General features: G+C 44.7%; 1 protein-coding gene across 2 annotated transcripts in view; it reads right to left on the bottom strand.

Moving 5' to 3' along the window:
- LOC106575825 (DNA-binding protein SATB2) overlaps positions 1 to 13738 on the bottom strand; it is a 54565-nt gene that overhangs the window by 37836 nt on the left and 2991 nt on the right. For both annotated transcript variants that reach the window (XM_082963042.1, XM_082963041.1), the window contains exon 2: positions 2364 to 2579. In XM_082963042.1, coding sequence (XP_082819168.1) covers positions 2364 to 2535 — 172 coding nt within the window. In that variant the 5' untranslated portion in view covers positions 2536 to 2579. The remainder of the gene's footprint in view (positions 1 to 2363; positions 2580 to 13738) is intronic.

The raw sequence follows: 13738 nt of genomic DNA, 5'->3' as shown, positions 1-13738 counted from the left end.
GAGAGAGCGAGATAGATACAGGGAGACAGGAGGGGAGGGAGAGAGAGAGGAGGGGAGAGAAAGAGAGAGAGAGAGGACTGAGTGACAATAAACAACCTTCTCCATTACAGTAAGAAAGAAATGATGAATCCAATACAACCTGGGCTTGATATGAACACAGAGGGAGGGCTAGAAGATTAGCTCAGTTATTACACATCATCATTTAGCAGACACTTATCCAGAGCAATTAGGGCAAAGTGCCTTGCTGAAGGGCACATCGACAGATTCATCACTTAGTCTACTCTGGGATTTGAACCAGTGACCTTTCAGTTATTGTCCCAACACTCTTAACTGCTAAGCACTCACACACAGCACATATCAATGTCTTGCACAAAGTCATTTTCTGAACCACTCATAACAAATTAAGGACATCATTCTGATTCTTTCACGGATTAAATAAGAGACCAGTGAATAATTTGATAATTTGCTTTAGTCATGAAACTGTGACTTTTCCAAGCCTGAAACCCTCCATCGTACTCAGCTAATCCTCAAGGAGTAGTAATTTGGAGGAATCAATCAAGCTACTGACAACACAACGCAAATTAACTCCAGGAAACCAAGTCTCACCAGGCACGCTATATCCCAATAACTCAGCTAGTGTGTGTGTGTGTGTGTGTGTGTGTGTGTGTGTGTGTGTGTGTGTGTGTGTGTGTGTGTGTGTGTGTGTGTGGGGGGGGGGGGGGCGCGCGCACGCATTTGTGGAAGTGTGTGTATATGTCCCTACAAGTGAACATACACTGTACATAAACTGCTCTCTGGACTATAGTGTTAGGATAGCATGTGTGTGGCCCATTCCACACCGCCATACTGTGGTTTAAACAGAGAGGCTGATTTCCCCCAGTTCAAAGACAGCTCCCTCATTAACACTAGCAGAAAGCCATGGCTATGAGGAGGAATCCTTCTCTCTTCTCTTCTGTCTGTCTGTCTGTCTGTCTGTCTGTCTGTCTGTCTGTCTGTCTGTCTGTCTGTCTGTCTGTCTGTCTGTCTGTCTCACTCTTATTTTGGTCTCTATCTCTGTCTCTCTCTCTCTGTCTCTCTCTCTCTCTCTCTCTCTCTCTCACTCTCTGTCTCTCTCAATTCAATTCAAGGGGCTTTATTGGCATGGGAAACATTTGTTAACATTGCCAAAGCAAGTGAGGTAGATAATATACAAAAGTGAAATAAACAATAAAAATTAACAGTTGTCACGTCCTGACCATAGAAAGATGTTATTTTCTATGGTAGAGTAGGTCAGGGTGTGACAGGTTTCTTTTCCTATGTTTTCAATTTCTATGTTGTCAGGGTCTAGTTTTGTATTTCTATGTTGGGGTTTTGTTTGGGATGATCTCCAATTAGAGGCAGCTGGTCCTCGTTGTCTCTAATTGGAGATCATACTTAAGTAGGTTTTTTTTCCCACCTAGGTTGGTGGGAGATTGTGTTTTTGAGTAGTGTATGTTTCACCTCTGCATCACGGTTTGTTGTTTTGTTCTTTAGTTTATGTTTATGTATTGCATAGTTTCACAGTGTAAATAAAATGTGGAACGACACACACGCTGCACTTTGGTCCGCTTCTCCTTACGACAACAGTTAACATTACACTCACAGAAGTTTCAAAAGAATAAAGACATTACAAATGTCATATTATGTGTATATATACAGTGTTGTAACGATGTACAAATAGTTAAAGTACAAAATGGAAAATAAATAAACATAAATATGGGTTGTATTTACAATGGTGTTTGTTCTTCGCTGGTTGACCTTTTCTTGTGGCAACAGGTCACAAATCTTGCTGCTGTGATTGTACACTGCGGAATTTCACCCAGTAGATATGGGAGTTTATCAAAATCGGGTTTGTTTTGGAATTCTTTTTGGATCTGTGTAATCTGAGGGAAATATGTGTCTCTCTGTCTGTCTGCCTGTCTGTCTGTCTGTCTATCCGTGTGTCCGTGTGTGTGAGTGGACGTGTTAAACTAGTAAATGAACAAACATTTGACCAACTGGGGACATTTTGTTGGTCCCCACAAGGTAAAATGCTATTTCTGGGGGGTTTAGGGTTAAGGTTAGAATTAGTGTTAGGGTTAGAATTAGGTTTATGGCTAGGGTTAAGGTTAGGGTTAGGGTTAAGGGTTAGGGAAAATAGGACTTTGAATGGTACTGAATTGTATGTCCCCACAAAGTTAGCTGCGCAAGACTGTGTGTGTGTGTGTGTGTGTGTGTGTGTGTGTGTGTGTGTGTGTGTGTGTGTGTGTGTGTGTGTGTGTGTGTGTGTGTGTGTGTGTGTGTGTGTGTGTGTGTGTGTGTGTGTGTGTCTGCTTGTGTATGTGTTCCTCTGTGTGTTCCCCTACCTCCAAGGGGCCGTAACGGGGTGCCGTTGAGGCGCGTGCGTGGACCCGTGGGGCTCCCGTTGACCTCTAGACGGCTCATCTTGCCCGGCGGGGGGGCGCAGGTGTCCGGGCTGTCCCCTCTCTGCTCGGGACTGTCCCGCAGACAGGGGCTCTCAGGACCACCACGCTCCATCCCCCTCCAACCTCCAGGAGGGACTCCCAACAGAGCATACGGACCTGCAGACAGGGAAGAGAGAGAGAGAGAGAGAGAGAGAGAGAGAGAGAGAGAGAGAGAGAGAGAGAGAGAGGGAAAGAGGGAGAGAGAGAGTGAGAGAGAGAGAGAGAGAGAGAGAGAGAGAGAGAGAGAGAGGGAGGGAGAGAATGAGGAAGAGAAAATAGAGGAGGTATTTGTTCTTTAGGACAAAGTTACCCTTGAACATAGACACTGAACTTGGATCAGTGTACCCTCCCCTAAACTTAGTTTATCTAGGAGTCTACAGGCAAGTATCTACATCTTACTGGTGTTGACATTGTGGAGACTCCTTCAAATCAGATCAGGGTTTAAATAGTATCTGTTTTCTTTCAGATATGTTGAGTGTTTGAAAAGAGCCAGAGGCATTGGGTCAATTGATTTGCACTTTTGGGATGATTCCATTGGGTCCATTGTGCTATATATATCTGTTGTTTAGCTGGAATGGAATGTTTGTATCCTGTTCATTTGACTGTGATACTGTATGTGGTTGTCTCACCTAGCTATCTTAAGATGAATGCACCTACTGTAAGTCACTCTGGATAAGAGCATATGCTAAATGACTAAAATGTCAAATGTAAATGTTTTACATACAGATCTCATATGACTGTGTTTAATTATTATTGTAAAAAAATATATTGATGTCACAAATGTAAAAGAAAAGTGTAAATGTCACAGTAAAACCTAGCAGTACTACTTACTCTGAGAGTCAGGTGGATATTGTAGCATTTAGCAAAACTATTTCATTATTTGTCTCTCTGAAATGAAACCATCAAGTGATAGATTTTAAACAAATTCCTGTCTGTTGTTGAACAACACCATGCCAATATGAGATAGTGAAAAAACACCAATCTGTTTCATCATTTCTTAAAAACAATAAAAGCTAATTTCTCAACATTTCTGAAAAAGGATGAATAGCGTTTTGAAATGAAACCCTTCAGTTGTATCAAACTCCCACTGAGATGAGCGCTGTATCCATTCATGTTGTGTTGGAGGCGTGAGGGCTGTGGTCATTTCCTCCCTGTACCCATCAACCCTCCCATACTGAAGACATTACTTTTTATTTACAGATGACGAGAGCAGAAAAAGCAGACCACAATAAACAAACAGAAACCCAGCATCTGGTGGAAATCGCCAGGCTCTTCACTGTAAATAATATCACTGACTGCTATCAGACTCTATAGTCATCCATACATAACCAAATCTCATGCTAGGCAGGCCTGTCAATTTACAGTTCAGTCATTTAGCAGACACTCTTATCCAGAGTGACTTACAGGAGAAATCAGGATTCAGTGCCTTGCTCAGGGGCACATCAACAGATTATTTCTTCACCTCTGGGATTTGAACCAACAACTTTTCAGTTACTGGCCCATCGCTCTAACCACGAGGCTACCTGCCGCCCTGTCTGTGGCCAGAGATGATACAGTATGTAAAGCCAGGTCTACTGTTTGACCAAAAGGCTATGCCACTAATCTAGGGGGTGATAGTTGGCTTTTCAGGCAAAGTTATTTATAACAACAGGCTATAACTTGACGCACTACTTTAAAGACATAAAGGTTCCCAATTCATGAGCAACCGTCTTCGCTCCAAAGCAAGAAGTTCTGAGCTAAAGTAACTGGTGCCTCGGGCAGACGGAGGGGGTTTGGAACCTCGAGTAACCGTGTCTGAGATCTGACCACTTCCATTGGCTGTCTGACTTTAGCTCACCGGGCTAACACAGTCTTGTGGCCGGCAGGACAATCGGGTTTGAACCCCCAGACTGTTACACAACTATTATAGAAGCAGGAGCAGTCTGCTGCCTATCTGGCTTCAGCTCAGCGGGCTAACACAGTCTCGTGGTGTGCAGGAGACATGGGTTCGAACTGCAGTCTGCCACCACCCTCTAGACGTAAAGGGGCTATCTGTCATGCAATCTGATGTGTTTGTTTCACAATCTGTGGTTTCCCCTGGCATGATAATTAACCCATTCTGGCCTGAAAGCAGCACATGATGACAATAAAAAGCACATGCCAAATTAATAACAGCCTTTAAAAAGAGCCTTCCAACACAAACTCAGAATATTGTAATACGGAAGAACCCGAGCTGCCTCTCTGTTTAACTGGAAAGACCAGTCACTTTCTTTATTTCCCATAGGACTGCATAGCTGAGGCATCTTAGGCCTGACAGTGTGGGGATCCAGCCATAACATATCATAGGGACCTGGGTGATCTGAGGCAGCAGTCTAATACCATTTTCACACTATCATGTTGACCTGAACTGTACAGTGCTGGCTCAGATCATTTATTTCCCCACCCCGGGTCTCTCCCTCTCTGGTCCAGCCACCACACATCATGCCATGGGACCAGATCCCTGGTCTCTACCTCTCTGGTCCAGCCACCACACATCATGCCATGGGACCAGATCCCTGATCTCTACCTCTCTGGTCCAGCCACCACACATCATGCTATCTGACCAGATCCCTGGTCTCTACCTCTCTGGTCCAGCCACCACACATCATGCCATGGGACCAGATCCCTGATCTCTACCTCTCTGGTCCAGCCACCACACATCATGCTATCTGACCAGATCCCTGATCTCTACCTCTCTGGTCCAGCCACCACACATCATGCTATCTGACCAGATCCCTGGTCTCTACCTCTCTGGTCCAGCCACCACACATCATGTTATCTGACCAGATCCCTGGTCTCTACCTCTCTGGTCCAGCCACCACACATCATGCTATCTGACCAGATCCCTGGTCTCTACCTCTCTGGTCCAGCCACCACACATCATGCTATCTGACCAGATCCCTGGTCTCTACCTCTCTGGTCCAGCCACCACACATCATGCTATCTGACCAGATCCCTGGTATCTCCCTCTCTGGTCCAGCCACCAAACATCATGCTATGGGACCAGATCCCTGGTCTCTCCCTCTCTGGTCCAGCCACCACACATCATGCTATCTGACCAGATCCCTGGTCTCTACCTCTCTGGTCCAGCCACCACACATCATGCTATCTGACCAGATCCCTGGTCTCTACCTCTCTGGTCCAGCCACCACACATCATGCTATCTGACCAGATCCCTGGTCTCTACCTCTCTGGTCCAGCCACCACACATCATGCTATCTGACCAGATCCCTGGTCTCTACCTCTCTGGTCCAGCCACCACACATCATGCTATCTGACCAGATCCCTGGTCTCTACCTCTCTGGTCCAGCCACCACACATCATGCTATCTGACCAGATCCCTGGTCTCTACCTCTCTGGCCCAGCCACCACACATCATGCTATGGGACCAGATCCCTGGTCTCTACCTCTCTGGTCCAGCCACCACACATCATGCTATCTGACCAGATCCCTGGTCTCTACCTCTCTGGTCCAGCCACCACACATCATGCTATGGGACCAGATCCCTGGTCTCTACCTCTCTGGTCCAGCCACCACACATCATGCTATCTGACCAGATCCCTGGTCTCTCCCTCTCTGGTCCAGCCACCACACATCATGCTATGGGACCAGATCCCTGGTCTCTACCTCTCTGGTCCAGCCACCACACATCATGCTATGGGACCAGATCCCTGGTCTCTACCTCTCTGGTCCAGCCACCACACATCATGCTATCTGACCAGATCCCTGGTCTCTACCTCTCTGGTCCAGCCACCACACATCATGCTATGGGACCAGATCCCTGGTCTCTACCTCTCTGGTCCAGCCACCACACATCATGCTATCTGACCAGATCCCTGGTATCTCCCTCTCTGGTCCAGCCACCAAACATCATGCTATGGGACCAGATCCCTGGTCTCTACCTCTCTGGTCCAGCCACCACACATCATGCTATCTGACCAGATCCCTGGTCTCTACCTCTCTGGTCCAGCCACCACACATCATGCTATCTGACCAGATCCCTGGTCTCTACCTCTCTGGTCCAGCCACCACACATCATGCTATCTGACCAGATCCCTGGTCTCTACCTCTCTGGTCCAGCCACCACACATCATGCTATCTGACCAGATCCCTGGTCTCTACCTCTCTGGTCCAGCCACCACACATCATGCTATCTGACCAGATCCCTGGTCTCTACCTCTCTGGTCCAGCCACCACACATCATGCTATCTGACCAGATCCCTGGTCTCTACCTCTCTGGTCCAGCCACCACACATCATGCTATGGGACCAGATCCCTGGGAGCTAGCCTACTATGGGAGAGCTAGGCCTGATTGGAGAGCATTGTGTAATTAAAAGCTTATAAATCTAAACAGCTATTGACTAACACTCTATTCCCCCCGAGCATTGCAGATCTGCTTCTGATAAACACGTCTACATGGGATTTGGGAAAGACAGACGCAGGATTAAACACCTCCCCTCCGCCCCCCATCATCTCTGCACCCAGAGTCATTAACAGGGAGAAATGATTACCAGACATGTATGAAGGGGAAGGATATGTTTTGGGAGTGTCTACCCCTGACAACATAGGCCTCTCTCTCTCTCTCTCTCTCTCTCTCTCTCTCTCTCTCTCTCTCTCTCTCTCTGTGACACACACACACACACACACACACACACACACACACACACACACACACACACACACACTTTAGTGTTCACAGCTCTTGACTTCGCCTCTCATCACACCAGTCCTATCCTGTGAGTTTGTCCAGTGGCCAGTTGTCAGACTGATTGAATGGATGGATGTCTATCAGTACATTAGATCTCCTCCTGATAACATCTGATGACATCACACAGCAGTGCCCTCCAGCTTTGATCCACACGACTACATCAGAACAAGGGCTGTGTCACAAATGGCACTCTATTCCCTATATAGGCTCTGGTCAAACCTAGTACACTATAGGGTATAGGGTGCAATTTGGAATGCATCCAGGGGCTGAGTAACCAAACAAAAAAGTCCTGTACAAAAGAGTTGCTGTATACAAACCCCTCATTGAGAGTATTATGTGTGAATATTCCAAGAGCTCGGAGGATGATGGAACGTTCACTATGCATTAGGCTTGACGGAGTGGACAGTCGATCTCTTCATATATCAACGCCGTCAACATGCTCTCTTGGGCTGTTTACAGCTACTCGGTCATTGAGACTGTTGAAATATATGACTGATGTAACTGATAAGAAGTGAACAATGCATCACTACGTGATGTTTATGGTCTGGTGATGAAAAGGACCACATAGAAAAGGGGTTTTAAAAGACTCAGATTTAACATGATATATGTTTCTATTTCTTATTTTCAAGTGTCTATTAGGTGTTGTTCCTTCCTCTTCTTGTTGTTATTAAAGATAATAATGATAATAACAATAATAATAACAACAATGATAATAACAACAGTAATAATAATAATAACAATAATAATAATAATAACAATAATAACAATAAAGATAATAACAATAACAACAATAATAATAACAATAATAATAACAATAATGATAATAACAATAATAATGACAATAATAACAATAACAATAATAAGAATAATAACAATAATAATAATAATACTAACAATACTAATACTTTTATTAATAATAATAACAATAATAATAATAATAATAACAACAATAATTATGACAATAATAACAATAACAATAATAATAACAATAATAATAATAATAACAATAATAATAATAATAATAAAGATTATGCTGTATGCTCTCAGAATTAGTGACTTGAGGATCGTTGGAGATCCTCAAAGAACCATTTCTAGTCAATGCTTCATATTTGCACCTTCGGTTAGTTGAGGGGTTCTTGGAGGAACCTTTAATGACACTATGTAGTGGAGGTGTGGCTTAGTAGGGGCGTGGCTTTAGGATAGATCTTTTATGGTCCCCGTCAGAGTAAATGTCATTGTTGTTCATCTGTTCTGTTGTTTTGCCGTCACATGTTAAGGTTGAACACTGACCGTTTTGTAGCTTCAATGAGGCTAAACGAGGTGTATGACTTTCTCAAGAGCCTATGCAAATCCCAAGTTGGAATAGTTACTACTTTATTACTGTATGTAATCAGCAATGTTAATGTTATTATTATATTACAATATGTAACATGCATAAATATTCAAGGAACATCATAACAGGAATTACATTTATGCTAACAAGTGACCAAAAAATGTGGAAGCTACGCCTCAAATAAGCCATGCCTCTAATCTGATGCCACCTCATCAATATCTTATTAAAACTGTAAAAAACATGAACTGCTCCCATCACAAAATGGTTCCGGTTTGAACCTTTACACAGACTCCTACTCGGACCCTGTCCTCATGAATGCCATGCATTCTCAATATAAACATACACATACAGACACACAGAAACCACTTCAAGTGTACAACACTGGGAGACTGTACAGACACATAGAGACCACACACTGGAGCAACTACACTCACTACAGTATACTACACTCACTAGAGCATACTACACTCACTACAGTATACTACACTCACTACAGTATACTACACTCACTAGAGCATACTACACTCACTACAGTATACTACACTCACTACAGTATACTACACTCACTACAGTATACTACACTCGCTAGAGCATACTACACTCACTACAGTATACTACACTCACTAGAGCATACTACACTCACTAGAGCATACTACACTCACTACAGTATACTACACTCACTAGAGCATACTACACTCACTACAGTATACTACACTCACTACAGTATACTACACTCACTAGAGCATACTACACTCACTACAGTATACTACACTCACTACAGTATACTACACTCACTAGAGCATACTACACTCACTAGAGCATACTACCCTCACTACAGTATACTACACTCACTTGAGCATACTACACTCACTACAGTATACTACACTCACTAGAGCATACTACACTCACTACAGTATACTACACTCACTACAGTATACTACACTCACTAGAGAATACTACACTCACTACAGTATACTTCACGCACTACAGTATACTACACTCACTAGAGCACACTACACTCACTACAGTATACTACATTCACTAGAGCATACTACACTCACTGCAGTATACTACACTCATTACAGTATACTACACTCATTACAGTATACTACACTCACTAGAGTATACTACACTCACTAAAGTATACTACACTCACCAGAGCATACTACACTCACTACAGTATACTACACTCACACTCATGGAGTGTGGATGCCAAATGTACTAGACAACACAGGGTCAACATAGTATCACACATTCATACCATTCACTGTGAAAACCCAGTACTGCATAAGCCATATTTTATTAAAGTACCATTCAATTATTTTCTCTTCAAAATACCTTTCAATGCTAGTTTGATAACTTGTTTCAACTCAAACTTTAATTCAAACATGGAGCCAATTGATGGAATTTAATCAAACCTACCACACCAAAGCATGTTTTTATTAACTAGGCCTAGTGCCCGCCCATGCCCATTCATTCTGAAAACTGAAACCTTCTACCCGTGTCTCTTTGTTAACAACAGATGGTGCGCAATCTCTAATGTTAAGGAAATCTTGAGTTTTTTCTCGCCTGAGTTAGAATACCTCAGGATAAGCTGCAAACCATACTATTTCCCATGAGAGTTTTCATCTATGTTTTTCATAGCTGTCTATTTACCACCACAAACCGATGCTGGCACTAAGACCACACTCAACGAGCTGTATAGCGCCATAAGCAAACAAGAAAATGCACATTCAGAGGCGGTGCTCCTAGTGGCCAGTCATTTTAATGCAGGGAAACTGAAATCCATTTTACCACATTTTTACCAGCATGTCACCTGTACAACAAGGGTTGACAAAATTCTAGATCACCTTTACTCAAAACACAGAAATGCATACAAGGCTCTCCCTCTTTCTCCATCTGGCAAATCTGACCATAACTCTATCCTACTGTTTCATGCTTACAAGTAAAAACTCAAACAGGAAGTACCAGTGCGAAGTGGTCCGATAAAGCGGATGCTAAACTACAGGACTGTTTCACTTGTACAGACTGGAATATGTTCTGGGATTCATCCGATAACATTCAGGATTTTACCACACCAGTCTTCGGCTTTATTAATAAGTTTATCCCAACCAGAAGACATGGATTACAGCCAACATCCGCACTGAGCTAAAGGCTAGAGCACCGCTTTCAAGGAGTGGGACACTAATCGGGACTCTTATACGAAATCCCGCTATGACCTCCGACGAACCATCACACTGGCAAAGTGTCAATACAGGACTAAGATCGAATCCTACAGTACTACGCCAGCTCTGGCGCTCGTTGGATGTGGCAGGGCTAGCAAACTATCCCAGATTACAAAGGGAAACCCAGCTGTGAGCTGCCCAGTGACACGAGCATACCAGACGAGCTATATGCCTTCTATGTTCGCTTCGAGGCAAGCAACACTGAACCATGCATTAGAGCACCAGCTGTTCAGGATGACTGTGTGATAACGCTCTCCATAACCGATGTGAGCAAGACCTTTAAACAGGTTAACATTCACAAGGCCGCAGGGCCAGACGGATTACCAAGACGTGTACTCCGAGCGTGCACTGACCAGCTGGCAAGTGTCCTCACTGACTTCACAGTCTGTAATACCTACATGTTTCAAGCAGCCCACCATAGTCCCTGTGCCCAAGAACGCCAAGGTAACCTGTCTAAATTACTATCGCCCCAAAGCACTCACATCTGTATCCATGAAATGCTTTGAAAGGTTGGTCATGGCTCACATCAACACCTTAATCCCACTCACCCGGGACCCATTCCACTTCACATACTGCCCCAACAGATCCACAGATGACGCAATGTCATTTTTGTGCCCTTTTTTCACCCCAATTTTGATCTTGTCTCATCTCTGCAACTCCACAACAGGCTCGGGAGGCGAAGGTCGAGTGTCCTCCGAAACATGTCCCACCAAACCGCGCTTCTTAACCCCCGCTCGCTTAACCCTAAAAGCAGCCGCACCAATGTGTCGGAGGAAACACCATTCAACCGACGACCAAGTTCAGCCTGCAGGCGCCCGGCCCGCCACAAAAAGTGGCTAGAGCGCAATGAGTTAAGTAAAGCCCCCCTGGCCAAACCCAGATGATGCTGGGCCAATTGTGCACCGCACTATGGGAATCCCGATCAAGGCCTTGGATCGAACCCAGGTCTGTAGTGACACCTCTAGCAGTGCCTTAGACCGCAGCCCCACTTGGGAGGCCCCAGATGATGCAATCTCTATCGCACTCTTACACTACTATTTCCCATCTGGACAAGAGGAACACCCATGTAAGAATGCTGTTGTTGACTACAGCTCAGCGTTCAACACCATAGTGCCCTCCAAGCTCATCACAAAGCTAAGGACCCTGGCACAGAACACCTCCTTCTGAAACTGGACTTCCTGACGAGCCGCCCACAGGCGGGGAGGGTAGGCAACAGCACATCCGCCACACTGGCCCTCAACACAGGGGCCCCTCAGGGGTGGGTGCTTAGTCTCCTCATTTACTCTGTTCACCCATGACTACGTGGCCATCCATGACTCCAACACCATCATTAAGTTTGCCGACAACACGACAGTGGTAGGCCTGATTACCAACGACGATGAGACAGCCTATAGGGGGGAGGACAGAGACCTGGCAGTGTGGTGCCAGAACAACACCCTCTCCCTCAACATCAGCAAGACAAAGGAGATGATCGTGGACTACAGAAACGGAGGGCCTAGTACGCCCCCATTCACATCAACAGGGCTATAGTGGAGCGGGTCGAGAGCTTCAAGTTCCTCGGTGTCCACATCACCAAGGATCTATCATGGTCCAAACACCCCAACACAGGCGTGAAGATGGTACAACAATGCCTCTTCCCCTCAGGAGGCTGAAAAGATTTGTCATGGGCCCTCAGATCCTCAGTTCTACAGCTGCACCATTGACAGTATCTTGACTGGCTGCATCACCGCTTGGTGTGGTAACTGCTTGGCATCTGACCACAAGGCGCTACAGAGGATTGTGCGTATGGCCCAGTACATTACTATGACCGAGCTCCCTGCTATCCAGGACCTCTATACCAGGTGGTGTCAGAGGAAGGCCCTAAAAATTGTCAAGGACTCCTGCCACCCAAGTCATATACTGTTCTCTCTGCTACCGCATAGCAAGCGGTACCGATGCACCAAGTCTGTTACCAATAGGTCCCTGAACAGCTTCTACCCCCTAGCCATGAGACTGCTAAACAAGACAGCTAAATATATAGTTTGTTAAATAGTTAACCAAATAGCAACCTGGACTATCTGCATTGAAGCTTTTTCCACTAACATTTTTGTCTGATCACATACGGTATGCTGCTGCTACTGTTTATTATCAGTCACTTAATCCTAGGTATATGTACATATCTAACTAAATGACCTTGTATCCCTGCACACCGACTTGGCACTGATACCCCTTGTGTATACTGTGCATTCAGAAAGTATTCAGACCCATTCCCTTTTTCCACATTTTGTTACGTAACAGCCTTATTCTAAAATTGATTAAATAAAACATTTTTCTCATCAATCTACACGCAATACCCCATAATCACAAAGTGAAAACAGGTTTTTGCTCATTTTTGCTAATTTATTGAAACCAGAAATACCTTATTTACAGAAGTATTCAGACCCTTTGCCATGAGACTTGAAATTGAGCTCAGGTGCATCCTGTTTCCATTGATCATCCTTGAGATGTTTCTACAACTTGATTGGAGTCCACCTGTGGTAAATTCAATTGATTGGACATTATTTGGAAAGGCACACACCTGTCTATATAAGGTCCCAGAGTTGACAGTGCATGTCAGAGCAAAAACCAAGCCATGAGGTGGAAGGAATTGGCCGTTGAGCTCCAAGACATGATTATGTCAAGGCACATATGTGGGGAAGGGTACCAAAAAATGTCTGCAACATTGAAGTTCCCCAAGAACACGTGGCCTCCATCATTCTTAAATGGAAGAAGTTTGGAACCACCAAGACCCTTCCTAGAGCTGGCAGCCCCACCAAACTGAGACATCGGGGGAGAAGGTCCTTGGTCAGGGAGGTGATCAAGAACCCGATGGTCACTCTGACAGAGCTCCAGAGTTCCTCTGTGGAGATGGGAGAACCTTCCAGAAGGACAACCATCTCTGCAGCACTCCACCAATCAGGCCTTTATGTTAGAGTGGCCAGACGGAAGCCACTCCTCAGTAAAAGGTACATAA

The sequence above is a fragment of the Salmo salar genome, chromosome 16 (genome assembly GCF_965601325.2).
Source record: "Salmo salar chromosome 16, fSalSal1, whole genome shotgun sequence".
NCBI classification, from domain to species: domain Eukaryota; kingdom Metazoa; phylum Chordata; class Actinopteri; order Salmoniformes; family Salmonidae; genus Salmo; species Salmo salar.
Note: the sequence above shows the minus strand (reverse complement) of the source record. Positions and strands in the feature narration are given on the sequence as shown.